Source organism: Gopherus evgoodei, chromosome 16 (assembly GCF_007399415.2).
Source record: "Gopherus evgoodei ecotype Sinaloan lineage chromosome 16, rGopEvg1_v1.p, whole genome shotgun sequence".
Taxonomy (NCBI): domain Eukaryota; kingdom Metazoa; phylum Chordata; order Testudines; family Testudinidae; genus Gopherus; species Gopherus evgoodei.
Genome location: NC_044337.1, coordinates 23,839,070 through 23,866,628, shown reverse-complemented (window position 1 = coordinate 23,866,628; position 27,559 = coordinate 23,839,070). Strand labels below are relative to the sequence as shown.

At 37.5% G+C, this 27,559-nt stretch overlaps 1 protein-coding gene across 1 annotated transcript in view; it reads left to right on the top strand.

Annotated features, from left to right (window-relative positions):
- Positions 1 to 27,559, top strand: part of PSMB7 (proteasome subunit beta 7) — a 37,134-nt gene that overhangs the window by 5,330 nt on the left and 4,245 nt on the right. Inside the window, exon 6 of the mRNA XM_030535619.1 lies at positions 12,984 to 13,042. Within this exon, the coding sequence (XP_030391479.1) occupies positions 12,984 to 13,042 (59 nt within the window). The remainder of the gene's footprint in view (positions 1 to 12,983; positions 13,043 to 27,559) is intronic.

The window sequence follows — 27,559 nt, the reverse complement described above, 5'->3', positions numbered from 1 at the left end:
GTATTTCTTACAAATTTAAATTCTGTGGTTCATAAGTGGTGTCAGGAATTCAGAATTAAGAAGGAGCCTCTGTAAGATACTGATGGTTCTGTTCCTTCCTTTTACATTTCAAAAACACTTCTGTAGCTTCTCATGCCAAAAAAAATATGGTGAGTTGTAGAAGAGCTGGTGTTAGATAATGTGCTACATCGATTCCTCCGCAGACTTGACACATAGAATCTCTACTGTTCTTCCTGTTTACTGGACATTTGAAGTAAAGAATCCATGGCTCTATTTGTAAGAGTTGGGTTACTAATCTTGTGTCTTGCCCAAATTCCAGTTTGGGTAACTACATTCTTCCTCATGTTTTGTTTCCCTGGTGGTTTCAGTGGAGTAAACATGCCTCACTCAGTGTCTGAAATCTTTGTGAAGTGTTTCTACACTGGAAAATGGCAGTTGTGTTCCACTCCAGAGAAGTGGCTGTATTTCAGTGGTTAGTGAAGTGATCCCTGTGTAGCCTTTTGCCTGTCTTGATAGGATAAAAGTTTGTTTAATGTGAGTTTCTGAATATGGTAAGGAACAGAAATTCTCAAGTAGTCCCTCCCTTTAGTGTTCACTGTAAGTTCTGGTGTCAGTAATTGGCCTTCTAGACTGCCACCGCAAATCATTTAACTGTTACTAATTTGAGATGCTTCAACCCTGGTGTATATTCCACCCTTTTATAGTATTTTTCTGCAACCGCTGTAGTCCGAAAAGAATGATATACATTTAATTGCATTTTTGATGAGTCCTCATAATTACTTTAAGCTGTTTAGTTATTGGGAAAATGACCTGTAAGGCTGGTGTAGTCAACTTTATTCAAATGTCATACATCTCCTCACACTCTGGCCATCATAACTTCTAATAATTTTTGCATGCAGCTCCTGCACCTAGAACAAAATCCCTCTCTGTGCACCTAATATTCTCGCTCTTCAAAACCTATTTTCCCCACAGATTTGCACTCCTGGGCTGTCTGCTCTTCATCTCTTACCTTGTGCAGTATCTATTTAAATATCAAATCTTGCAAAGCATCGAGGACCACATGAAAGCAAAGACTTAATAGGCTTTTATAAAACATACACTGAAAGTGTCTATAATAAGTGGAACCCTGCATGGATACAAACTTTGTATCTGCATCCAATCCACCATTCTCAAACATGGTCAGCAGATATCCACATCCATGGATATAAAGCAGATATCCAAAGATTTGCTGGGCTCTAATAATAAGATCACTTACCTAGTCTGGCATCCCATCATCCAGGCTCTCATTTCCCTTTACGAGTCAGTAGTCTCCCTTTGGCTGGTGCAGAGATTTGAGGTTTCGGTAGATAGGTTGGTGAGCTTGGGGTTTTCTTGTAATGTAGCCCTCTGACCAAGCAAATGTTCTCTCCTTCTTGGGGAGTGGTTCTCAAGCTTTTGTACTGGTGACCTCTCACACAGCAAGTGTGTGTGTGTGACAACTGCCCCATAAATTAATTTTTTTTTATATTTAACACCATTATAAATGCTGGAGACGGAGTGGAGTTTGGGGGTGGAGGCTGACAGCTCATGACCCACACTTAATAACCTTGCGATCCCCTGAGGGGTCACAACCCCCAGTTTGAGAACACTGTTCTAGGGTAGCCAGAAAAGTCCAAACTAAATATAATGCCATCCTTTGGCCCTCCCCGAGCTCTGTCTTCTACCCCATTGTCAAAAGATTCCCAGTCTCTTGATCCTCCCCAGTCTAAGCAGTTCCTTCCCAGGACCACAACTCTCTCACCCCTGTTGATACCAGGGAATGACGCAGGGCACTTCTTCCCACCCTTGCTGGAAGCCCCCGTCTGGGTCCCTGAACAGGTGCCCGCAGCAGGCCTGCTATCCACATCATTACTGTATTACCTCATGCTTTCTCCTTCTCATGCTTTACCCCTTCCCAGAGCTCCTCTCTCTTCTCTCAGGCCTCTGGGCCAGCCCTTGTCCATACCCTCTCCTAGACTGCTTCCCCATGCATTTAAGTACCCTACAATTCCCAGGATCCCTCTGGAGACTAGATCTCCCAGAAGGCCCATGTTCCACACTGAGCCAGGATTGGGTCATGCGTCATCTTCAGTCTGCCTTAGATGGCCAGTGCACACCCAGTGACAGTACCTGTATGCTCAGAATGTTCGAGGGGCCCCTCGACCTGAAAGATCACCCTCAAGAATCCATGGCTTTAGAGCGGGAGAGAGAAGTATACCAGAAAAAAAAATTGAAAGTCAGAAACCTATCTTATTTCATTTCAAACTAAGGAATGTAACACTGAAAATGGGAACTATAAAATAACAATTGTGTCCTGAGTTAAGAATTAAGTACCATTGCATCTTGGAGACCACATATAAGTAAAGTTAAAGGGATGTATACCAAAGTATTTATTTTGTAGGCATTTTGCCATCCAGTCCTTATATCCTTCTTTACAAAACCTAGAAAAGCCCTGCTTGGGTACAGCACCTGGTTATCGGAGAAGCTGTTGCTTTTTTCTGTTTTACAGATGATTTATTTATTTATTGGGGAGACGGGGGACACCACGGTAGAGTCAAATGAATTTTCTACGATTACACAGTTGCTCAGATATGATTGGAATCCAGGGAAATCTGAGCCACCTATCGACAACTCTTGCCATTAGAGCACATCCTCCTAGCTTTTTAGGGTATGTCTACACTGCAGATAAACACCCAGGGCTGGCCTGTGTCAGCTGATTAAGGCTACAGGGCTATTTAATTGTGGTCTTGGGCTGGAGCCCAAGTTTTTAAATATGACTAGAATTATTTTTAAAGTTATCTGGGAATACTAACGTACAGAATAAACATTATGTCCCCTCAAGGAAGCCTTGAGATGTCTATCCAAGTCATCCAGATAAGATTTTATTTCTAAGTATATTGATCAATTTTTTTAATTATTCAGACATGTCCAGAGGACCCCTGTGTTCAGAATCCTGTAGTATTTAACAAGCTCTGTGACTTGCAGGTGAGCCATACTGGCAATAACCTCTGTAATTTTGTTACGGGAAGGAAAATAGCATGGAAATGTAGTTGAAGGTAAAGCAACAGAAATCTCAGTATCTCAGCATTTCACCCATTCTTTCTCCTAAATGAGCATTTATAGCAGGAGTGTCAAACTCATTCTTTGGAAAGTGCTGAATTCTATTTTGAATTATGATCTGTGGAATAAATTTAGGACTACTTAGTCTCCTGCACCCACACCAGACACCGAGTAATGTTAATAGGTTTGCACAAAGTTCAAATATAGAAAATATGGCCTCTAGCCAGTAACTAAAAGTTGTCATCCTTATTATCTATGAGACTGCAATTTAAATAAGTAATGAAATGTAAATTATTTGTACGGTGTCATGATTCAGCTATATAGTTAATGCTCATCTGAAATTAGTGTCGCTGGGGATGTTGACATTGCTAGAGCCATTATTTCAGGTTGTCTGCAGACTCAGGAAGTCAACTTCGCATCGTTTGACTCTTGGCCTTATTTTGGAGGTTCATTTTCTTTTAAATGAAAGTGTAGGTTCTGCAGAATCGGAACGTAATGTGCAAGGCCACATAAATATATCAAGTCGGCTGGATCTGTCCTGTTGGCCAGGAGTTTGACACCCTGATTTACAGTATTTAAATTTGTCCTTCTCTAGTACGGTTACTATCATTTTAAGTACATTTTAAATGGAGAAAGTTGAACTGAAATTAAAATTAGGTTACTCATTGCCCTCTACACAGGCTTTTCTTGTCAGACTCCTCAGATCAATCATATAAAATACTCTATGGCATATTCTTCAAAGTTTTTAAAAGGCCGTCTTCAGTAAAAACTTCCATCTAGCTAGAATATTTTAAAATTGGCTTCTACAACAACTGTGTCTGGAAACAGGATGACTTTTTTTGTTGCTGCGGACTCAGACCCCAATCGCCAAAGAGTCTGATTCTCTAAAACACTGACAACCAAAGCAATGGATCACTGATATTTCCCTGGAGGTCTGGGGTGGTACCCCTGTCCAGGATGAGGTGTTATAACACTTTAGGATATTTACCCCAGTAGGTGCCTCTCCCTCTATCACCTAATATGCATCCATCAATTTCTCAGTTATAATTTGCCCATTCTGCAGAATGCCACTTTAGCGAATAGATGGGCTAATAAAATGGATGTTTACTGGGGATTGTGGTTAATTGAGCTCCTCTTTACCAATCCATTTGACCCTCATGCCATCCTCTTTCCTCTGCCTGCCCCCATGCTGTTCCCTACTGAATTCTCAGGAATAATAGGGCTATTTTTATTGGCGTTGTAGCATTCTACTTAATTCATTAGAATTGAAGAACACAGGTAGAAGTGTCTTATTGACTGGATTATAAAAGCATTTCTGGTGTCTGCAGAGTGTGTCTTTGTGTCTCCAAATTCTTCTTAATGTGATCATGAGAACACTACAATTCATTATTACTTTTGTGTAATTTTAATTTTGTTTTTCTTCCATGTGAGTGAAAACTAGATACTTTCTAATCTCCTTTATGTAAGCTAATTTTAGGCAACTTACAAAAGCTTTCCTTCTGATGCCTCTCTCAAACATTACTGAGAATGGTTTCTCATTAGTGCCTGAGATATATATACACATCCATTTACAAGGTAATTGCTTGAAAGACTATGGCCTTTAAGAACTGATTTAATATATTAAACAAAGAGAATGCATTTTTTTAAAAACATCTGACACACACTCTTTCGCAATTAGGGTTTTAAATGCCTTTTAGGTTGTTAAAGTAAAACAGTAAATTAACAGGATTGTGCTGTTTGTAATGTGAATTCTGATTGAGATAATCTGCTAAGATGGTACTAGACCAATAGATGGTGCCATTACCTTAGAAACTGATAAATTTACTTAGCATATAAAATTAATGAAACAGTTGTATTATATGTGATGTCATGATCTACTCTAGCTCTTGATAGAATTAAAAAATTAATACTAATTTGGTTTTGTATTTTATAATGTGCTCTAAAACCAATACATTACCAAATATAAAACCATAAATTACTTTACTTTGCATAAATAATGCAAATAGGTAGTGATTGATTAGTGAACCAGTGGTGTAGGAATGCAATCTGTTTTTATCTATATGGTTTCTTTTGGAACTTTGCTTTAAAAAGCATTAAAGTCTGATACTTCTCTAGACAGGTCACAGATTCTGACTAAAGAAAATAAACTAGCAGGAGCAGTTCATATGAGATGTACGTACTGTTCTAGCCATTTTAGTTCTCTTTTGCTTAAACTTGTTTCATTTTCTCATGTAGCAGATCTTTTGTTTATTTAAAAGCATAAGAAAAAAGTAATCCAAAGAACATCCAGTATCCTGCCATACTGAGCACCAAATGTGTGGTTTCTATCCTCTGTCCAGTCCACATTGTACAGACAGGTTCCATGCTTAATTAAAATTTGGTTCAAGCTTGTATAGTAGCAATGTTTAAATAACATCTAGAGATTGCGGTGCTGTTGGGACCTGCAGAAAGAAGTGGTGGTGGGATACAAGGTTTTTGGCAGGAAATGGTAGATTTGATTGGTTTGGGGTGGGCTGCCTTTAAGCAGGAGAGAGAGAAAGTCAAGAGTAGTGGTACAGTAATTATATGGCTGATGGGTGCGAAGCTGGGGTAATGGGCTGGAACTTTGATACTTCATTACACCCCAAAGACAGTTATCAGTATTTGAAAAATGGTACAGTATGAATCTGTCTTCGTATGCTTTGTGTTTGAAACCAAGTTTACGCTGCTCCAGCTGGTTGCTCAGTACCTAGAACAGGTATATACATTGTATGGTTTACAAACTGGTTCCATTTTATAGGGGTTGGTTCACTGAGTCAGAAGTGCATAGTATTTGTAATGGAGATGGCTATACCCTTCTCTTTACAGATGCATCTGGAACTAAAGGGTTTTTTTGTTGTTTTGTTTAACTGGTAATTTAAAAAAAAAATGTAAGTTGTCACACTTAACGCCAAGGAATGTTTTTAAATGACAAATTAACTGCTACATTTTATATAAGGGCAAAATGGATTTTTCTGTAGTGAGTGGGGAAAGTACTTTTGTGGATGAATACAGAGTGTGTTTAAAAGAAACAGTGCTTACTCAGGAGTGAAAGCATCAAATTAAACTGTTTATGCTGACAAAGGACAACTTTGGATTTCAGCAAACGGTGCAAGATTGTCTGATTGCTTGGCTTGTCTAGGAGAGCTTCTAGCCAAGACTTACAATGAAATACATGCATAAAATTAAACTGTGTGAAGTCTGTAGTTCAGCTTTCGGAAGCAGTAAGATATATTCCAGTGGTCTCTAGTGGCTGAACTTAGTCCCTTGGTACCAACGTTGTTTTATATTCATAAATCAGCTCTTCATCCATTGGCAATGTCGGCCTGCGGAGCAAGCAATACCACTGAGAGACTAGGCCGTTGAGCCAGGAACCAGACTGAAAAATGATCCCAATCGATGGGGCTATGGAGAGCGCTGAATTTTTATCTAGAATGAGCAGCAAATTGAATAACAATGAGTGTGTGTGAATAAGTGCCCTGTCAGAGAGCCCTGACACTGATGGATTAGAAAGTTCTAAATGTTACTCTCTCAGTGCTGAATACCTCCTCCAGAGTGGCAGACTGAGGTAGCAAACAGGTCCTTGGGTGCTGAAAATGGACTGCTGTTAAGGACTAGGAAGTTCTCTGCAGTGAAAGTTGTGCTAAAAAAGATCCAGGAAGCTGATTTTAAAAAGCCATTGCAATTAATTATGAAATGGGAGAGGTGGGGGAAATCACTTACATCTGGATTTTTTTAAGTGCAAATACTAAAATTTTAAAATGAAAGTTAACTGCTAAGACAATTTGAAAACTCCTAAGTTATATTCTGTGTGATTCTAACTTAAAATTCCATTACAAGAGTCCATACACTTACAGTTACTACTTAACCTAATGGCAGATTCTAATGGAATGCCAGATTCCATAAAGCAGTTTTAAAAATTAATCTGTTTTGACCTCCGAAATGTTTGGTAATTAATATGGACATGGGACCTGATTAAAAAACTTTTAGTACAGATTATAACCTCTGAAATCTTAGTTTAAAATGTTATTTGTATGTTTCAACATGTCTAGCAATTTACAATGTTACTTGTTTAGCTGTTAGGTTAATTACTAATTCTTTAAGAAGCATCTTCCTAAAATGATGCTTACAGAAAACATGTGCAAGGTTAACTGTGTTTTAGGGCTGACAGATCATTGGAAGTGTTATACTTCTGTATTTTTTTAATGTTTACTGAGTTTTTACAGTTCTTAAATTGATCATAGAAATAAAAACTAGTTTAATATAATGAAACTTTCTGACTGAAGCTGTGCTTCTAATGTTTACGAATCTGGAAGTGTGTGGGTCTTTAAAATGGATCAGACAGTGCTTTTAAAAAACTTGCTGTTCATTAGAAGATTATTTTTTTAATTAAGCATGGTAATTATGCAGCTTTCGAATCACTTTTAAGAAGAGAGGTCTGTGTCTGTGTTGAACTGAGGAAAAAGAGATGCTGTTAAACATACCTAAAGCAAATATGTAATATTATGTTGAATGTGAGATTAGAGATTAAACAATTAACTGAATTACCCAATATGACAGTGCTTTATTAAGCCTTTCAGTGGCTTTGAGATATTAATTATTATAATTGAACAGCTATGCTTTTGATTAATCAGTGCGGTTGAACCTTAGCTGCTGGTGTTTTATATTGAATGCCATCTATGTAAAGTCGGAACACCTTTCCAGAGAAATTTAGAGTGACCAGACATCTTGATATTTAGGCGTTTGTCCCATGCATTGGTCGGGACACAGTTTGTCCCAATATTCCCTCCCCCCTCCCCCCCCGTTGTGTCCCATCTTGTCACCCTAGATGACTTCCACATATCCAAGTTGCTGTTACGGTTGGCAAACATATAACTGTTGTGGTTTTCCCTTTGTGCCATTATGCCAGATGTGTATTTAGAAATTTGCCCCTAGTCCTTTTTAGTTTTAGTGGCCAGATTTTCATAAGAAGTTGTGTCCAGTGACTCCTGTGATGGGGCATTCCACTCACTGCATGGATGGCGCCTCCTCCTGGCCATTTGGAGATTAGCTCTGCGACGCTGATGCCCCTTCCCCTGGTTGCACACCATTACTCAGCCTCTCTCTTCTGGTCTGCAGCCCCTCTCACACTTCACAAGCTGCTGCTGCCTCTTCATGACTCAGCCTTATGTCCAGGTCACTGTACGTTTTCCCTTCCGGGGTATAGTCCTTCAAAGTCTGTCACTTACACAGTGACTTTGGCTTCCCGTTCACTGCCCTGCTGGTGCCATTTCCCCAGAGCTGGGTAGGGGAACCTGGGCCTACCTGCTACTCTTGGTTCTAGCCCATGGACCCTAGAACATGCAGCCAAGGTCTGTTTGGTCCCCAGCCTTGCTGCTTACTCTCTGGTCTGCTTCCCACACCAGCATCCCTCCCCGCCCCGGGGGTTTGCAAGGCTTTCTACTCCCTCATCCCGGGGAGCAAAGATGGGCTCTGTCTGTGTAGCCTCCAAAAATATCTCCCTTCTCCCAGGGAATGATTGCAACTTACCTCCCTAGCTTTACAGAAATCTCACTGGTTCCCACACAGGTGAGCCTCCCCTAATTAGGGCTCTCTTCTCAGCCTTCAGCCTAATAGGTTAATTGGCCCATCTGGCCTCCATTAACCCCTTCAGGGCAAGTGTGGGGTGGACACCCCATCGCAGCTCCCATTTGAGCACCTGCTTGAAGTAGGTAGTCTTTTAAAAGTACTCACCTGCCAGGAGCTTACATCTTTTCCCAGTGTTGAAAATTTTTGAAAAATCTGTCTCTAATTCTTTAAAGACAGCGATTTTATTGGAGAGAAAAAAATGGTGTTTTCTTTTACACCCCTGGCCTGCCCTCTTCCAGTGCAAAGTGAAATGCCGCTTACCAATAGATTGTTCTGATGTTTATAATATGATTGTTTCGTAATTTCATACTTTAATCAGTGGTTAACCTAGTTTAAAGATAAAATCAGTAGTCTCTAGCATTAATATAGGTGCCTTTCCCATCTCTGTTAGAGCTGTTGTTTCAGGGTACTTGCAGACCTCACTATACCAATTACATTTGTTTCACATTTGAAGGTTATTTGTCAAATAGGAGGTCTAGAAACTCTCTTTTAAAAATTAAAGCTTAGAATCTCAAGCACCAGGGGCAGGCACCAGAGAAGCACACTGGTTCACTGTGTTGCTATTAACTGGGCCAATTTGACTCCTGCTTAAAGTTCTCATCAGAATTTCTAGTAATTTGCAGTGGCGTTGTTGCCCTGTTACTTCCAGGATATGAGAGACACAAGGTGGGTGAGGTAATATCTTCTATTTTGTCTGAAATTGGTCCACTAATGGTAATACTTCTCTACCTGGTCTCTTTTCTAGTAATTGTGTTTCTTTCCCTAACTAATAGACAGTAATGGATTACATTTTGCAATGTTAGGATTTTTACATCTCTTCGAGCATTAGTGTTACAAAATGTTTAACTTCTTTCTGCATGCTTGTTAGAAAGTACTGTTTCTGGATATAGAATACATAAACAAGAGAACAGATTTGGTTCTCACATACAAATAGGCTACCCACAGTCCCTTAGGACCTTGGTTTTTCTGTGATTTCAATGAACATTGCAGTGAGAAAAATCGGATGTTCAGCTTTCACTTAGTTCCATGGCTTTTTATTGCCTCTTGCCAGTCATAATATATAACTTTCCCAAGGCATCCAAAATACCTGGAACGTTGTGGATTTGTTTGGCTCATACATTTGACAGCCCCTGGGAAGTTTGGTGTTTGATAGTGAAGTTCTACAGCTGTACTTGGAAGCAACTGTCCATAGCTGGAGTTCTGCCAGGTCTGCAGCTGTATACACAGCCAAACAGATTATGTAATGGCTGATTCATCATCTTGTACACAAGAATTTAAGCTGTTTTTGCTAAACGGTTTCAATTGATTCACATTTTAGTGTGAATGGATCAAGCTCACTCTCCAAAGTACCTCACATCAGTGTTGTCAAGTAGTGGATTATTTGGATTACTAGAGGATTGCAGAATAATAAAATAGATTTACTTACTCTTGTAAAAATGCATCCATATTCTTGGGTTGCAAGTATAAGCATAAAAATACAATTTATACATTTCAAATATTACCCAAAGTCCCTGTTGAGGTCCATCGTTCAAAAATCCATACGTCCTCAGAAGACTTGAACTCTGTTGCTGTGCAGTAAGCCTCCTGGGAGGGCACTTTTCATTAAATGCGAGGCAATAAAGCTGTATTGTAAATATAAAACACATACTCAGGATTTACAAATTCGACGTACAATTCAGAATTTGTGGAGAAACATTGCACTCCCGCTTCAAGCTCTGCGTTGTATTTTTATTATTTTTGCTAGCACCTTCATGGACCTCCTTTGTTTGTGGATGTATGTAGGTTAACTAATGTAAAAATACAGGTCTCAGAATTGTACAGGCTTTCAGCACCTCTTTGAAAACTTCCTTATGTGTGGGATAAACTAAATTCATTATTTAATGTGAATTTCAAATCTAATACTTATTTGTTATCTTGAGCATTATAAATAGTAAGGGGCAAGTCTAAGGCACATTTAAATTGTGCATTGTTTGTATTATGTTACGTAATTTTTTTTATACACTAGAGACTTTCCTTTCTTTAAAAGTTTGCTTTGTTCTTATCCTGGAATTCTGAACCTTTTGGGCTTAAAACCCACTTAAGATTTTGTCCTTGGGAATCTCTTTTCACCAAGCAACTGGTGGAGCGGAAGACTGCATCTGTTCCATTTGTGCTTTGTTTGAGATTATTGCTCATAAGGAAAACCATTCTAATTGAAGAGCGAACAACACAAATCTTATGTAGAATAAGTGGATGGTTGGGAAAGCTACCTATCCTCTTCTCTAAGTGCATCCATTGATGTACACAGGAAGTGTGTGTACAAAAGAAAGGTATATAAAATGGGAAAGCATTAGCAGAAGCTTTAGAAAATTAAGAAATATAAATTTTTCTTTTATGTGGTTATTACTTAAGAACAATAATCTTGTCTTTGAAATATTACTTTTGCACTTATATTCTGGAAACTTTATTTTGTGCAATCATACTGTTAATCATGTGAAAGACACCTAGATCCTAGAATAAGCAGTTCTAAAATACTGGATTCTAGTATTTTCAGTAGGCTTCCCATCCTGCTTGCAGAGGGCCTTATCTGAATTAAGGAAGCACCTATAGTTTTGGGATCCATCCCCCATGTGGCTCTTTATCTCTCCAGTTAGAATTGCTTTTCCATATAATTTCACTTAGATTAGCTTTGTTTTTGCATCTTCATTTATACACAGGGTCCCATATCTATTCCAGAACACAATTTATTTTTTCTTTGGTGTTTTGTCTGTTGACCCATCTGTTTATATGGTTCTCTTCAGCTGCCAGTCCCTCAAATTCTTTGTTTCCAGTTTTAACTGTTAAAAAATGGAATCACATATTGCTCCAAGACCTAAATGAATAGTCATTGCTTGTAATGCAAGTACACACTTGGAGCATCCTACTGTTTTTAGATGTGATGTATTTGGTACTGTAAAGGTAATGATCCTCAACCACAGCAATATTCTGTAACAGGAATATCTGTCATATTCATTGGGATTACCATGTTCATTGATTTGTGTCTGTAAATCTGCTGTTTCTCCCCTTTAAATTTGATCTATAATTGGGCCTCCTTAAATGGTTCAGATAAGGTAGTCTGTATTTCCTCAACAGTGTCACTGTCAGCTTCTCCTTTTTCATTATACATTCAGCAGACTGGATAAAATCAGCAGGACACCTCATTTGAAACTGTTTAATCGCTGTCTTTTTCTTTTGCTAAACCATTGAGCTGGTCAAGCAATGTACACAAATCATTTTAAATAGAAAATACAGCTTTCTGTGTGACCCAGCTAAACAGAGAGCGCTATGCCAAACACTTTAAAAAGTAATAAATGCCAAAAAAATCTTTAATTGGAGTAAAAAATTGTAGATAACTTTATTCACTCTCCAAAAGTAGAGCATCCTGAAATATTGTCAGGGGCCTGTACAGACAAGATGGTGTCTTCCTAGAGATCCACTCTTCTCTGAACAGAGCAAGTCTAAAATTTCAAATAGTGCTGAGCTGCTTTTTGTCCATGTGTAGGAAGTGCATATTTATGTGTAAAGCCTGCAATTACATTGCTTCAGGAAAAGCGGGGTTATGTTGCATCAGTACTCTTGTAGTGCAATCTTTGAATGGATCAGAGATGTGATGTTAAGTGCTTGGCTCCATTTTTGTCATTTTGTCTATTTCCTGTTACTCTTCGAAGTACAAAGTAAAAAAAAAAAAGGCTCAAAATAAATGCTGTATAATAAACTGATTAAAGTAAATGTGGAAAATAACCTGGTGGCAGCAGCTAGTGCCATTGCTGGTACAGTTGTCTCCATGTGTCAGGGTGACTATCCCAGGGCAGCTCGTTAACACAATCTGTTCTTTCTAAGTGTCTTGGTATTTAGTGTTACACCCTGCAACCTGGCAAGGCACAGGAGTGGGACAGAAAATATATACTCTGGCATTCATTTAACTCCCTTTCTATAACTTTGTTTTCATACTTCAGCATTTTACTGTAAATAATTTACACTAATAAAAATAGGACCACACCAAGTCTGTATGGACTAGAGGTAAATTTGGGACTCAAGTAAGTGTCACCTGTCACGAGAACAGACGTTTAAATGGTATGTGGTAAAATAAGGGTCAGTATTTTAATGAGCTTAAGTCAAATTTGTGGTGTGTCGCAGTTTTATTGACACTTGTTTTCTTCTAAAAATACTCTACAGAAATTCAGCAGTTATGTTACAGCTGCGTCAAAATTGAAATAAATGTCTTCACTTTATTATCGTAGGTTCTGGATCATTGGCAGCAATGGCAGTATTTGAAGATAAATACAAACCAGACATGGAGGTAAGGAATGTTTTGGGGTTTTTTAATTTAGTATTTCTTCTTTCAGTAATTCTCAAAACACTGACATACATCAAATCGGTTTGATGCTAATATTGAATATTGCTTTAGTTTAATAATAATAATAATAATTAATAATAAAGTAACCCTCCTGCTCCCAATGTCACCCTATAGTATGCTGGCTTATTGGATAGCTGTCAAAAAATTCAAATGGACATAGCCAATTTACAAATCCCAATACTTCTGTCTGTAATTTCTTTAATTTGATTCTTGCAAAAGCTTTTATGATTTAATGTAGGTGAAAGATTGGAGGAGAAATAATTCTGTTTACAGTTTACATTAGGTATATGAGTCCCTGTATAATCAGTTTCACTCTTTCCCCTGTATAGTCATTTCTTCATCCTCCCCCCTCTTTGTATGTCTTTCACATTCTGTTAAAGAAAGGAAAATGTGATTGTAAAACCACAAAAATTGTCAGAAGCCAATGCCTGAAACTACCTTTCACTCATTTTTTTTGAAACTAACTGGATTTCCAGTTGGCTGTGGCCATTCGAATAACAACTGTATTCCAATCTTCAGGATCTACCTAAAAGATGTTATCAGAACATCTATAAATTGTTTTGCTGATGGTCTGTACCAAACTTGAAAAAAATCTATAAATGCATGTTAGTATGCAACCGTAATAATTTAAGAGTAAAAGCTGAAAGCCGTGGTGCCATGATCAAGTTTTGGATACATTATGTGCCAGAATAAGATGGTCCATTCTCATTATATCTGTTTATGAACACATCCATTGTATTGTTTTTATTTATGTATAGCATTTCTTCACACTTTATGTAGAATATAAAGTATACTAGGATTTTTAAAAACCAGTTATTGTTCAATAACTGTTTACCTAAAACGGTGAAAAATGCACAGTTGTCTGCAGATACACTGTTGATGAAAATAAAACTAAAAGAATTAAGACACTTCCTCTGACTATATCTGATAAAATGCCTCAATAATGTCAAGGCCTCCTTTAAACCACATTAATCTCTTCGAACTTTCCTTGAATGCATGCTTCTTCTAGTTGCAATTGATTGATAATTCTAAATGTTAAAGAAAAAAAATGAGAATTGAATACAAAATTGAGAGTTTGAAGTAGATTAAAAATGACATTAACATTTAGTTATTTTTCATAATTGTCATTGGAACATCAAAGATAGCTATAACATTGCTTTAAGGTATTTAGTGTTTAACTGAATCATATGATGGCAAAATGGAAAGCTGATTAACTGCAATAAATGTCTTCAGATTTCACTAATCTGTGTTGCATCTCTGCTATAGACCAATTTCTTAAGTCTTTATGCAATTGTATTCAGCAGCGTGATCCCATAATGCCACTGAATTCCTATCTGAAGTTATTTAAATTTACAATTTTAAGTGCGTTGGTTTATTCTGTTAAGTTTTCTTATGGAGTAACTTCATGTGGATTAACAATTGATTAAAAATTAGTAATGAGCGCTTTTCCAGTTCTTAAATTTGTTAAAAGATTACACAATGGGCAATAAATGGATCACCTTTCAAATTACTCCTAGAGAGAGACTTCCCAGAATATTACATATGAAGTAGTTATAGTTCTGTTAAAATAGTTCTTTAAGTTTTGATAACAAACAAGATCAAGATTGCAAAGCTGCTGTCCTGCAGAGAGCACCTAATGAGACAGGACTTTGTTTAGTGTGTAGAATGCATAAGCAATGTTGTCAGAATTTGGAATATTTTTATTAGGCACTCAAACTCACGCCTTCATTTAAATAGCATGAAGGTTTTGCGACTAACAGAAAAATCCATTAAATATCAAGTAAAGGTGGAGTCTCCGCCCATGTAATGCAAACCATTGTGAGAGTGGCACATCACATTTTTTACTCTGTCCACTTTCCGGTGTAACTGTATTTTTAACATGTGCTGCCTGAATTGACAACAACGCCTAAAATCCTTAGAAACAATAGCTACTGCACAATCCCTTCTTAAAATTTAATAGCATTATTTTTCACTGTCTTGAAAAGAAAACCTTAAATCTCATTTTCAATTAGTTATCAAGCTTCTTGGATTTTTAAGCCATTTTTGAGTGTAACTTTTTTTTAAAAGCATCAAAAATTGGTAAATTTCCAATTTTTTTACTTAAAAAGGTCAGCCTAATTGTCTTCATACACAACCTTAAATGGCAGGAGAAATTCACTATTGTATCAAGCATATAGAAATGTAGTCTGCCAATTTATTGAAATTGATATGTAGTCTCGAGACTGGTTTTATGTTTATTGGGTGTTATGTTAATTAAAATAGTGATATAACAACACATCAGAACAATCTAATAGCTAAGAGCTAACTGAGAAGACTCAATTGGACTTTTTTTTAAGACTTAAATTCTTCTCCACTTTTCTAATATGGATAACAGGTTAAAAGTCCAACTGTTAATTCTGCATTTTTGAACACTGAAAATTAGGTTACTGTACACAGTGGGAAGTTCAACAAGATTAAAAAACCCAAAGTAAATATTAACGATAGTTCTGTTGAAAGGAGCAAACAAAATCATATAAATGCAGCACATCTTTGTATTCTATGGTATGGACGTAAAAATTCAGTTGCTAAAACACATTGCAATGATGAGAAATTTAAAATTCCTGGAGATTAATTCATTAAAACTGAGTAGTAGATTAATATTTTCCTGTCAAGATCAATCCTGCTTGCTTTTGCATTAATTGTCAGAATATCTTGCTAGGGCTACTGAAAGGTAGTAGCGTGCTGCAAGACCATCACTTCACAGAAAATGATTCAAAGGCAAACTGTCCTGCACCCTCTGGTATCGACTTGCAAATTAGCATCTGGAATCTAATTAAACAAGCTTAATGAAAGTAGCAGCTGAATACTGCTGGAAAAGACTATCAGCTTTTTTCCCTCTGATATCTATTCTGTACTATTGAAGCTGATCACCAAACACATCGTGTGAGCACAGTTAAAAAAATTAGCATTTATTTGAAGAACAGGAACTGTTTTTCATTCTGTTATGCTTTTGGCATGCACTGGTGTCCCATGAGAGCCATGCCACAGCAGATAGTGCACAATATTTATAAACCCATGACAGGCAATAATAGGAACTTAGAAAAATCCTTTTGCTAGAATTTCAAGTTGAGAGCTGCCAAAAGCTGAGAGGATCAAATCTGCAGTGGCAGCTGCTGTGCCCTACAGTTAGAATTGTAGACTTTGAAGATGCTCAACTTAAAGAATTGAAGACTGCAGGCTTAGCCAATTTTCGCAGGTTTCTAGAGCCCTGGCTCTCTGCCTTTTGAAGATGAGTTGCTGAAGCTTCTCCCACTGCCTGAGGCATGCTAACACCAGCAGGATGTGTTGTTGTTTTTTCATAGACTTTGTGTGTCTTCAGTTTTGAGTAGCACATGCTTTGTCAATGCCAGCTGTGATGGTCTTTCTCTGGTTGCAATGCTGAGAAATGATCTCTACCCAACATCCTTCAGCGAAACTGCTAAGATGGAGAGTGACGTACACAAATGCTACTTCTGCAGTCTGATTTATGGAGTCATGTTTCATTGTGAACCAAGTGCTGGCCTCTAGAGGAATTGTTATAGATTGCTGAAGAAGTGAACACTTTCAGCCCTGAAGGCCTGTAGATGTTTCAAAATGTGATGCCAAGCACCTGACTGCTGTAGAACAATATTAATTTGTCATGTGGGTAGCTATAGATCTACCTTAAATAATATAAATGGAAGAACAGCACAGCTAATACAGTATTGTGAGCTCAGTCAGTTTTTTTTCCTTTTTGTGGAGTACCACATTCAGTTTTTTAAGTACATTAATGGTTTGTGCTGTTCAAAAATCCGTATCAAGAGATATGGCAACCATCCTGAACTAGGATAAATTCTGCCTATAATATTAGGTGCTGGAGCTTTTGAATTGTCTGTATCCTTGTGGTGATTGGATTTCTAGAGATATTTTGGGGGAAAAGCCCTTTAATAATATACATGTTGGTGATTGACCCTGCCTCTCTCGAAGGAGAAGTTTTTTGTAGGTTTATGGAAGAAAGTTATGGTACTTGAATAAAATACGGCTGTGTGCGCTTGTATTTCTCAATCACCTGACAAAAGCTTCATGTTTGACTAAGCAAAGATACAGGCTGCTCATGCTTCTGCTTTGTCTTCAATATTTCATCGAACCAATAAAAAGAGAAGCCAAAATAAGGAGACTCTAGAAAGATGACCAGCAGAAGTCCTAGAAAACCATGACTGCAGGGCAGTTTAGTAAAGAGGTGTGAAGTGTTCAGGATCAGAGAACAAATAGACAAATAAAGGTGTAAGGAGGAAATGCAGGATTTAAATAATTGATCCATTTCAGATTCATTCTAAAAATATGAGAACGTGTTTTTGATCATGCAGTCTGACATTTGTGTGAGTAGTAAGTGCAGACAAACATTTTACCCAGGGGGAAAGAGAGCTTTCTGAAGCCCATGGACAAAATTTCTCTTGTTTCCTTCGACCTATTCTCCTGACCATATTCCACTTCTTTAAAAGAGTGTTTCTGTACAGGACAGGGCAGACCATGGACTGTTGGTTAATCCACAGGAGACCTTGGTGCTATTTCTGGCTCTGCTGTTGATCACTGAAACACCTGGAAGCCAATGGCTCTGTGCATCAGTTTCCCAATCTGTAAGAAGGGGATATTATCTTCCTCAAAGGAAGATGAGTCTTAATGGGCTTATGTAAAGTCATTGATATTCTTAGAAGGAGGGCTTTACTGCTATTTATTTCTATTTAAATGAAAATACTTAAAAGGCATAGTTCCGCACCGTTGTGAGAGCATGCCATTTTCTTCCATTAAACATTAAAATATTTCATAAGTTCTTTGGGGGACAGTGGGAAAACATGGGTGTAGCAATATGTAGCTGAATATTTGTTTTTACTAGCTACTGACAATCATACTGGGCTTTTTTTGACTGTCAAAATTCTAATCATCAACAGTAGTAGTCTGTCTCATCAGTCTTATTTAGATTGCATCTGTGTGACTCGATGCTCAGGAGCGGTGACAAGCTGCATATGGATTTTGTATTCATTAGTGATGGTTGATCAAAATGTCTGTCCCTGCCATAGGGCTCAGGTGTGGAAGTCTGCGGGCTAATCCCACCAGCTGAAATTCAGAGGTTTAATGACTCCATGGTAAGGTGACCACTTGCTGGGAAGTTTCTTGGCTGCACTCAGACTGCAGACAATAGAGATCAAGCAAGACTATCAGAGTTAAGCTGAAGAGCCTGCCTGAGATACTTGAATTCCTGTTGGTGTCAAACAGAGCTTAAGTAAACAAAACAGAACAAAATTAAAAATCCGACCCCCTGCATAAAAAGAAGTGCTTAAAATGTGTGCCCTGTGGACCTGTTTATTTCATTACACAGTGACAAGAGATTAGGCTGTTAGTAAATATCTTTACTGCCTCTTATTGCTAGACCTCATGGTAGTACAGATTTGGATTTCCTTTATGTGACTATTACTCCATCCTTTGGAGCTGTGTATCTCTGCACAGACTGGTGTCAGGTATTAGTGCAGACATACCTTTATTTTCAGGAGTTATGTCATGCCGTTTCTTACCTTTAAACGAAAATTATTTAAACGTGTTAACTCAATTCCTGTTTGACATATTGGACAGGTTCTGTTCTTAACTCCTTGCATGGACTGTCATGAAGAATTGATTTCCATTATGGAACTTACGAAAAACTGGAAATATTAAGTTAATTTTAAATGTATCCTACTACTTGGCAGCGAGATATGCTCGTAAATGGCTGGGATTACTGGAGAGGAGTTCTTAATATATGCTCTTTTCATATATCAAAGCACAATTTCTAAACGGAAGTCAGATAATAAAACCGCCTAAGGGTGACTTTCTTCGGAGTTACCACTGATACCCAAAACACTTCTTTGTTCTATATACTGACTATTTCCAGATACAAGAATCTTGTCTAAGTTCATCCATTCTTTACTTTAAATTGGACCCTGCTGTATGGCAAAGGAAACAATTTCCTTACCTTTGCAGAGGTAACACAAAGTTTGTGCACAGTAATGTAGACAAGCTATTCACAAACTCTGCTGAATGTTAGAGAACATTTTACAACACATAGGATAGATGTAGGGCAGGTAATTATTTTTTGATGCATTCTCAGGAGCAGATGTTCCAGTCTAAATTGTTTTAGTTTGTATGTTTCCTGTAACTGTGGAACAGGGGAAATGTACTGAGAAATATTTCACATAGTACAATGCCTTAGTGTTGCCCCTGCAGTGAGAATCTTGAAGGCAGAGTGTAATTTCCGTATGAGCAAAGAACATTGAATTGGAATAAGGTCAGAGCAGAATTTAGACTAGGCTGAGGAGACGCCCTTCCAGTGAGTGAATACTTACAAGGTTTATCAAGCATTTAGGTAAACTTAAGAGAAAAAGGGTTACAAGAGGGCCTAGGACTTTCTTTTTAAAATAAAATGTTGATCTTTCTTCACTCTCATTCTTCACATTTTTGGTGATAGTGAGATGAACATGGAGTGCTTCACCTGAGGCAGAGGTGTCCTTGCTGGACTTGGTTCCTACGGGGTATAATGGCATACGGTTACTTATAATGGCCTATGGTTACTTAAAATGACTCCTGTGCTTGCTTTGCCTTTCTCTCTACTCCCCTATAGTTAAGATTCAAAATGTCACTAAAGGGTGGCAGATTGAGGATTTCAGATTAAAGTCTTTAGTGTGGTAGAATTATCAAGCTCTTTTCCTGCTGAACAAGTCCATTTCACTCTCAGAATCTATTCCTTTAAAAACTCTGAATATCAGAATATCACAAGTGATGGATTAAATCTGTTCTCATGTTAATTCATAGTTGTTGAGAGTACAGAAGCAGCCAGAAACCCTACAGACTCAAGATGAGGCTTGTAATTTAAGATTTCATACCACTGGAACAATGTATTGTACTACTCTTCATGTAAGGAATGAAATATAGGAACCAATGTTACTGAATAGTATCTTGGAATCATATAAGTTTTTTTGTTTTGGCAGGTAATTTGGTATAAATTGTTAATGTAAATCCAGGTTAGTGGGGAAGACATTATTTTACTAAAAAAGATAAACTGCTGATTAATTCAGTATAGAACTCAATTACAAATTGAAAGTGTCTCTGCGGGACTCCAGTACCCTAAAGACAGCAGATGTTGAATTGATACTCCAGCATATTTCACGCTGGTATGAAATATTAACATGGTTTATTATACTTGTGTGGTGTACAATATCAGACAGGGGAGGTAGAGATGAGTCTGGGCTTTGAGCTTGCACCAATGAAACATGAAAATACTGTAATTACAAAGAAGAGTAAGGACTTTGAGAAGTGTATTTTGTTGAAGAAAAGATCTCAGTAGAAAATGGTAAGTTTAAAATAGTATAAATATTTAAATTTTATTTACATGATATATATAACGTACAAGATAATACACACATCATACAAAATCTTTTTAAATGTACAAAATCAAAGACATTAATATTAAAGGTTAAACTGCTGTGTTCACAGGACTACTAGCCTCAATGCCCTGATCAGATCCAGTTTGGGTAATTAGTTACTGTCTACTGCATGTTTGCCCTGTAGTTTCAATAGGATGTTATTCCTCGTTGCTGTAGTGTACTGTTCCTTTTAAACAGATGCTATGTTCACTCCAGAAGAAGGTACACTCTGGTGGTGGATGAAATGACTTCTCTGTTAATATATCACCACGATGACAGTGGCATAAATTCTATAGTAGATACTGTAGAATTTGGATCCAAATTGGAAGGCACTTTCCAGTGTCCCTTTTTAAAGGTGTTTGGATAGCTAAGTTAATTGGTGTGTCATAGTGGTGACTTACGATATGGGTGATAGTAGCCACATCAACCAGCAGCAATGACTGTGTTAATCTTCTTAAAGCAGAGAGATAAGTGTTAGTGCTGGCTAGCACTAGGCTCAAAAACAGCAACATAAGTTGTTAAAAAAAAAAAAAAAAAAAAAAAAGTAACCCTAAAAATGACAAGAATAATCCTATTTTAAAAGCTTGCAGAAAAACTAGGATAGCTTTTATTTTATAACAAGTGTATCATTCCAGATATGAATGTGACCCAGAGTTCCAATAAGTTGTAATTTGCCAAGGGATCCAAGTCTAATAATTACTTTTTTTGAGCTTTTTATACTCAAAATGTTGAACAAAAATTGAGAGATTTTCATAGTGAGGTATGTGTACAAGATACACAAATTTGTAGGAAGGAGTTTCAATGTAAGTGGTAATGCTTCAGAATTTGGAGTTTTTCAAATTTGTTCCTAATTAAAGGCTGCAAGCTGAATTGGAAAATAAAGCAATAGTTGCATTAGCTTGATCCAAAATATTAAAAATGTTAGTTCTTAGTTTGATCTCTTCATTCACCATTATTCTCCCATCAGCTGGAGTGTTCGTAGGTTTCGTTATGTCCTACACTTTTTAAAGTCTATCTACTACAGCTAAGTAAAACCTTTGTGTGGATTCAGAGAACCCTTGCCCTAAGAAAAACGTATGCCTTGAGTATCACAAAGTTCCAGAATTCTGTATGGGAGAAATTCAGCTCAGTGGTAGGGAACACCCCTGTCTTTGAATTATACAACTACAGAGTTACAGTAGTAGTTGAACTCCGAGATATATTTTTTTTCACCTGTCCATATATATTTTTTCACCTGTCCTAGTTTCTTGATAATCTATTCTGGCATTACCCTTATGTCCTTCAGTCTGTCTTCTATACACTCTAGCAAACTAATGACTGTTTCTGGCACTTGTCTGCCCCATCTAAGCACCATTTTGAATACAGAAGCAGAAAATACGTTAAATCTTTGTTTTTCCCCATGTCCACAAACTAATCTTGCAGTGAGAGATCTCATGGTGATCTTCGCTGACCACCTTTTCTTCACTGCTGCTTTTCCTTTTTACTATGTGCTTTTTGTAATTATTTCAGCTGCTCTTTTAATGCTAACTTTAACAGTTGCTTTAATATGCTCTGGCTTTAAACCAATCCAGCAGATTTGAGTGCAGTATTTTTTCACATTAAATATACAGTAATTCTCTTCAAAGAAATGCCACTTCCCCTCTGTGCTCTGTCATTCCTCCCGTGCCCATCTTTGTGGCGTTAGACTAATCATGACAAGCGGAGCTGTTTACTGTGTCCCTCTTCTCGTTCATTTACAATGAGAGTGATGTATTCCAGAATATCTGATGATGTCTCACTTTATGGTCCAACCCCTTACTCCCCTCGTCATCCTAGTGCTGTCACAGAATTAACATCCTCTTTGCCTTCTGCTTTTTTACTTTTGTTAATTTCTTAGCTGCAACTTAACCTCCTAGAGTCTGGTCTCCAGAATCCCTCTACACTTGATGACGCCCCTTTGAACCTCTGGTTCTCTTAGACATTTCTGACTGTGATCAGTTGTGTGCTAAGGTGAGCTGGTTTTTTTCAGTGTTCAACAAGCCCCACTTCCACTCCCACATGCTCCAGATGCGCTTATTCAGCAATAGCCCCATCTTGCACTGTTGAAACTACAGGATTTCTCGCCACTCCCTGCCCCAGCAACTCCTTCGTGACCCTTTAGAGCATGTACAAAAGCTGGTGGGGAAAGAAAAGGCAACAAAACATGATGTGAAGGCAATGTCAGTAACTCCCCACAGTCAGCACCAGGTGCAGCTCAATTAAACTTAACAATTCCCAAGTGGTCACTCACTTCACCTAAACAAAGTGAGATGAAAACAAAGCACAGGCTTTTGATTTGGAGATCCAGTATGATAACTTTGTAACAATATTTTTCTATGTTGTATAGCATTCATCTGCCTATGACATTCATTAACTAAACTCTCTCAGATAAGAAGCTCGGTGATTCGGACTTTCAAACCGTCTGAGCTATGAAGGTTGGCTACCCCAGCGCCTCCCCCTTCAGTTCATTTTTAAAATGTAGCCAAACAGATTCGTTCCAGACTAAATGGTTGGCTTTGAACCCTCTCTTTAAAAAAATTAATACAAATGCTTTGCATCAGAGCTGTCATCTAGGTTCCACTGTCTCCTTGGACTTTCCCAAAAGATTTTAGTGTTGTTTCCAGTCACATATCGATCTCCAACACAATTTCTCCCAGCAGACGGGCATAGCCACACTTTCACATACAGCAGTCTGCTGATTACACTTCCAAAGGCTAATTATTCTTCTGTAGGCACTTATGTCCTTCAAGAGGTATTGTTTTCCTAACGCCCAGGCCGCCTTTATAGATTTTTTACTATATCTCTGTCCTTGGGCTCCTAATACTCTTCCTCGCTCCTCAGATTCTCACTTAAAGTAGTTTGTATATTTTACTTTTTCAGTACAGGAAGGACATGGAACAAATTTCATCCCAGGGCAAAAGTATCACCATGATATTTTCAAAAGTTCTTCTACCCAGTATAAATATACTGCATGCTGATCCTTCAGATTTGTGATAAAACACTAAACTTGTTAGAGCATTTTACTTATTTACATATATGCTAAATATCAAAATAGGATATTGCTGGTTATCTACTAATATTAATTCATTCCAGTTTGTTGGTGATCTAAATAACTAATTAAAAAAAAAACCTCTGTACAATATATAAATCTGTTGGAGAAAAAAAAGAAGTCTCCTGTATGAATTGCTTGTCAGGTTCCCAAAACATCAGGGAAATAATATTCTCTAAACAGCTGCAACGGTTGTATTTGTTTGAGACATCAGTAGACATAATTCTTTTTAAAAGCTTTTAGCAAAAAACAGGATTAATTGGATGTAGACATAACCAACATGCTCCATAGAAAAGGTTGTATTCAAAATCTGAAAATCATTTAAGTGCGAAGAGAAATTCGATTCAAGCCATATAAAAGAATAATATGGAAAAGTTCCTTATCCTTGCTATTTGGGACTTGCACCATAGCAGATGTAGAGAGGTAATCTATCAGTTTTTGAGTGTCTACCAAATGCAACTCTCCAGATAGCAGGTTTAAAGTAAAGATTTAATACAGTCTCCATCTACTATGATGTTGTAGTGACAGTTTAAAACTCATTCTCTAAATCTCAGCAGACTTTATAGCTAGCAGTGGGCCAATATAAAGTTTAATGGCATTACAACACATAAATCATCTTTTAAAGATGCTACTAGTAGCTCCAATATTAAATGCAGACAATCGTCTACGTTATAAATAATTTATCAAACACCATTTTAGATTAGCCTCCCATGCTGAGTTATTTATTTTAGCCTTTACTGTAGTATTCCTAAGGCACGTTTTGAAAGATCCATTACTGGTCAGTTTAATGAACTTGGGGGTCTGTTTTGTTCCCTTCAAGCACCATGGTACAGCTGTGGTGACCATTACATGGCTGAGCTGGACCTCTTTGTGCCTTTTACAAGTGCTGCCCATTTGTCATGCAGTGGTAAATGGAGTTGCACATTGGAGTCCTGGGACACATTGTGTGATGTAGTGATGGAGACAAACAGATAGCTCTATAAAGTGCTGCTGTCACAGCTGACTTGTATTACAGTGCATCACTCTTACTGTAATCTCATTTAAGAAGCAGTGTAGACCCGGGAGAATGATATTCCCAGTTAGCTTGGTCTTTCCAACCATAAAGTAGGAAGTGCTCCTTTTATATACTCTGAACTTTTAGGGGGTTTTCAGATTAATTATTACAGTGACTCATTCATGCCACTGTAGTTAAGACTGTGTCAGCACTTCCATTATAACCCCCTATTTTCTGACCATAAAATCTCACTCCTTTGTATGCAGGGTCCCTACACAGGAACAGGCTTTTTTAAACCAGTTTTTTTACAAGGGCATTTTGGTCATCTTTTTAATTTATGAAAGTCTGAGAAAGATATTTGTCACATTTGGATGCTGTTTAATTACATGCCTTAGATTTAATTAAATAGGCTGAACTATTTCAAATGATTGTCCTGTAGTATTTAATATTCTGAGAGGATCTTAATTATAACAGGCATCTACCATATAGACTGTTTTGGTCTATCAGTTACTTTGGGTTTAAGAATATTTTGTTAACAGAGTAACACACATGCATTTTAACCCAGAAGACTGAGGTGACTCTGAAGGAAGATTTAAAGCTGAGCACAGTTGTTTTTACGTTCAAATAGAAAAGGACTCATCTATTGCCAAAGAGAACTAAAGTGGCTACATTATCCTTAACCTGTGGCCTGTAATGTATTCCTTAGTTTAAATTGCATTTGAGTTTGTTTAAAACTTGTACAAAAGGATTCATGTAAAATAGTGGTAAACGTCCAAGTAACCAAAAAAGTGTAATTTTATTTCCATAAACAGTACTAAAATGTTCCTGTCATGCTAGATTCTAATTAATGAAATTATTCTTTTTCCAAATGAAGAAAAACCCTCATTCACTATCCAAAAACCCTGAAGTGATGGGCAGAAATTTTTTTTATGTGGTTTTGCTGTTTTGTTCCCCTGAGTGAATCTGCACAAAGTGCAGTTGAATATATTTGAAAAGATTGTCTGATAAAATGGGAGTGAGGTAAGAAAGCGCACTGTTTCTGTGGCTGAGTACAGACCTCTTGGTCAATGTCATAATTAAGCTGTGAGAATATGAATACTGCTAATAACAAGCTCTTGTATGGAGGGTCGCTGGAGAATGTAACGTCTGCCTTGGGTACAGACATGATTGTGGTTGAGCTACTGAGGGGATCCTCTTCAGCTGCACTTGAGTATTGGTACTTCTGCAGCTGCTGCTTGAATCTGAAAACATTCTAGGACAAGCGCACACACCCTAAGGATCATTATTTCCTGTGGCAAGATTTAAAAAAAAAAAAAAGTTTAAAGGCTTTACATGAAGTGAGCAGAGCTGCATTTACCAAAAGCAGCTTTGAAAGCTAATTTGCCAATTCATTCCCGATGTCTGATGATGGCAAGTCAGATATTCAAACTGCTACATGAACTATTAAGAGCTTGGATAAAACTGGTAATTTTGGAGACTCAGATTTCAGTTGGCTCCATTGTGCCTTGGTTGTACATCATGTTTAACTCGACATTGCCATAGGGTTGGACATGTTTGCAATAAGTGAACACCACCTTGGTGAGTGAAGGATAAAACGGGGACTCGGAATTTCTTATACATATATTAGAGTCCTGGTTTTTAGTATTGCTTTGTTAAATTTCAGTCTGAATTAACATGTTATGTATGTTCAGGTCAGAGAATAAAGTTTTTAAAAAATGTTCCTTGATCTTATGCATTGGAAGTAAATTATAAAAGTGGGGGTTATAATGGTATACTTGGATGTGTAATTATAGCAGCTTCAGAAAGTAAGATTTACACACCAAAGAGCTCAATCCTGCAGTGCTACTCAGACAAAAGTCCAGTTGAAGTTAATCCTAGCACAAGCACTTGACTTAAGTAAAAGTTCTGATAGAGTAGACTGGATCGTAAGTAATAAGTATAAATTTACATAATGTATTCATATAAGTATTTGACCATTGAGAAGATAGTACTTTGTCTTTTGTTTCCTTAAAGCAGTGGTTCCCAGACTGGGGTTTGTGAACTGTTAAAGGGAGTTCTCAGGAAAAAAATGCCCTAATGGTGGACAGAGCTGTCCCTAGGGGCCTGGGCAGCCCAGAGCCCCTGGACTTCCATGAGCTAAGCAGCTCAAAGCATCCAGATCTGTCACACTGAGGAGATTTACACTTCAAGGCTCCTTATAAGAAATGGAAAAGGAGGTAGATACTTTTTGCTGTTTTAAAAATTAAATAGGCAGCTAGTATTGCTTCTAAAATTATTATGAAGAAGTTAAGCTTTGTTGTAACGTGTTGTTTGCCTGGACTGCTCAAGACCTGAATGCTTGTGCAGGAGGAACTCTTTGAATTGGCTTCTTAAATACCTTCATGCTGTTTCACATCTGATACTCCTTGATGAAACCTAGGAGCTTTGTCTTATAACAGGTTTATTCAAAGTGATACAAGCTATGAAAGAGAGATCTTGGAAGAGTGTTGCTGTTTTCATAACAATATGTAAAAAGCAATCCTAAAACCAAATTTTCTATTTCCAAGAGCACTGCTTTTATAACTTTGACTCAGGTATAGGAGAAAATCCCTGAAAATGCTCATTTTTAGGAGGGGGTTGTGAGACTTGACCTTTTAGTGACAGGGGTTCACAGATTGTTAAAGTTTGGGAACCACTGCCTTAAGGTTTAATATATTGCTGCAGGAGATGAAATTGTTTGTGTTTAATATCTAAAAATCATGTTCTGCCTCATTTTCTCATGAGTGGGCATTTTCGTATCTGGGTGGTTGTGGTTTTTTTTAATACACTGGTGTATCCAGCCCACTTGTACCAAGTAGCATTGAATTTATGCCACAGTTGGTATTGGGCAAGAAACCTATCCATTACCAGCTGATTATCAATGGTCAGATGAATTTTTGCTGCCTAGGTGACACTTGCAAACTCTTCTCCTC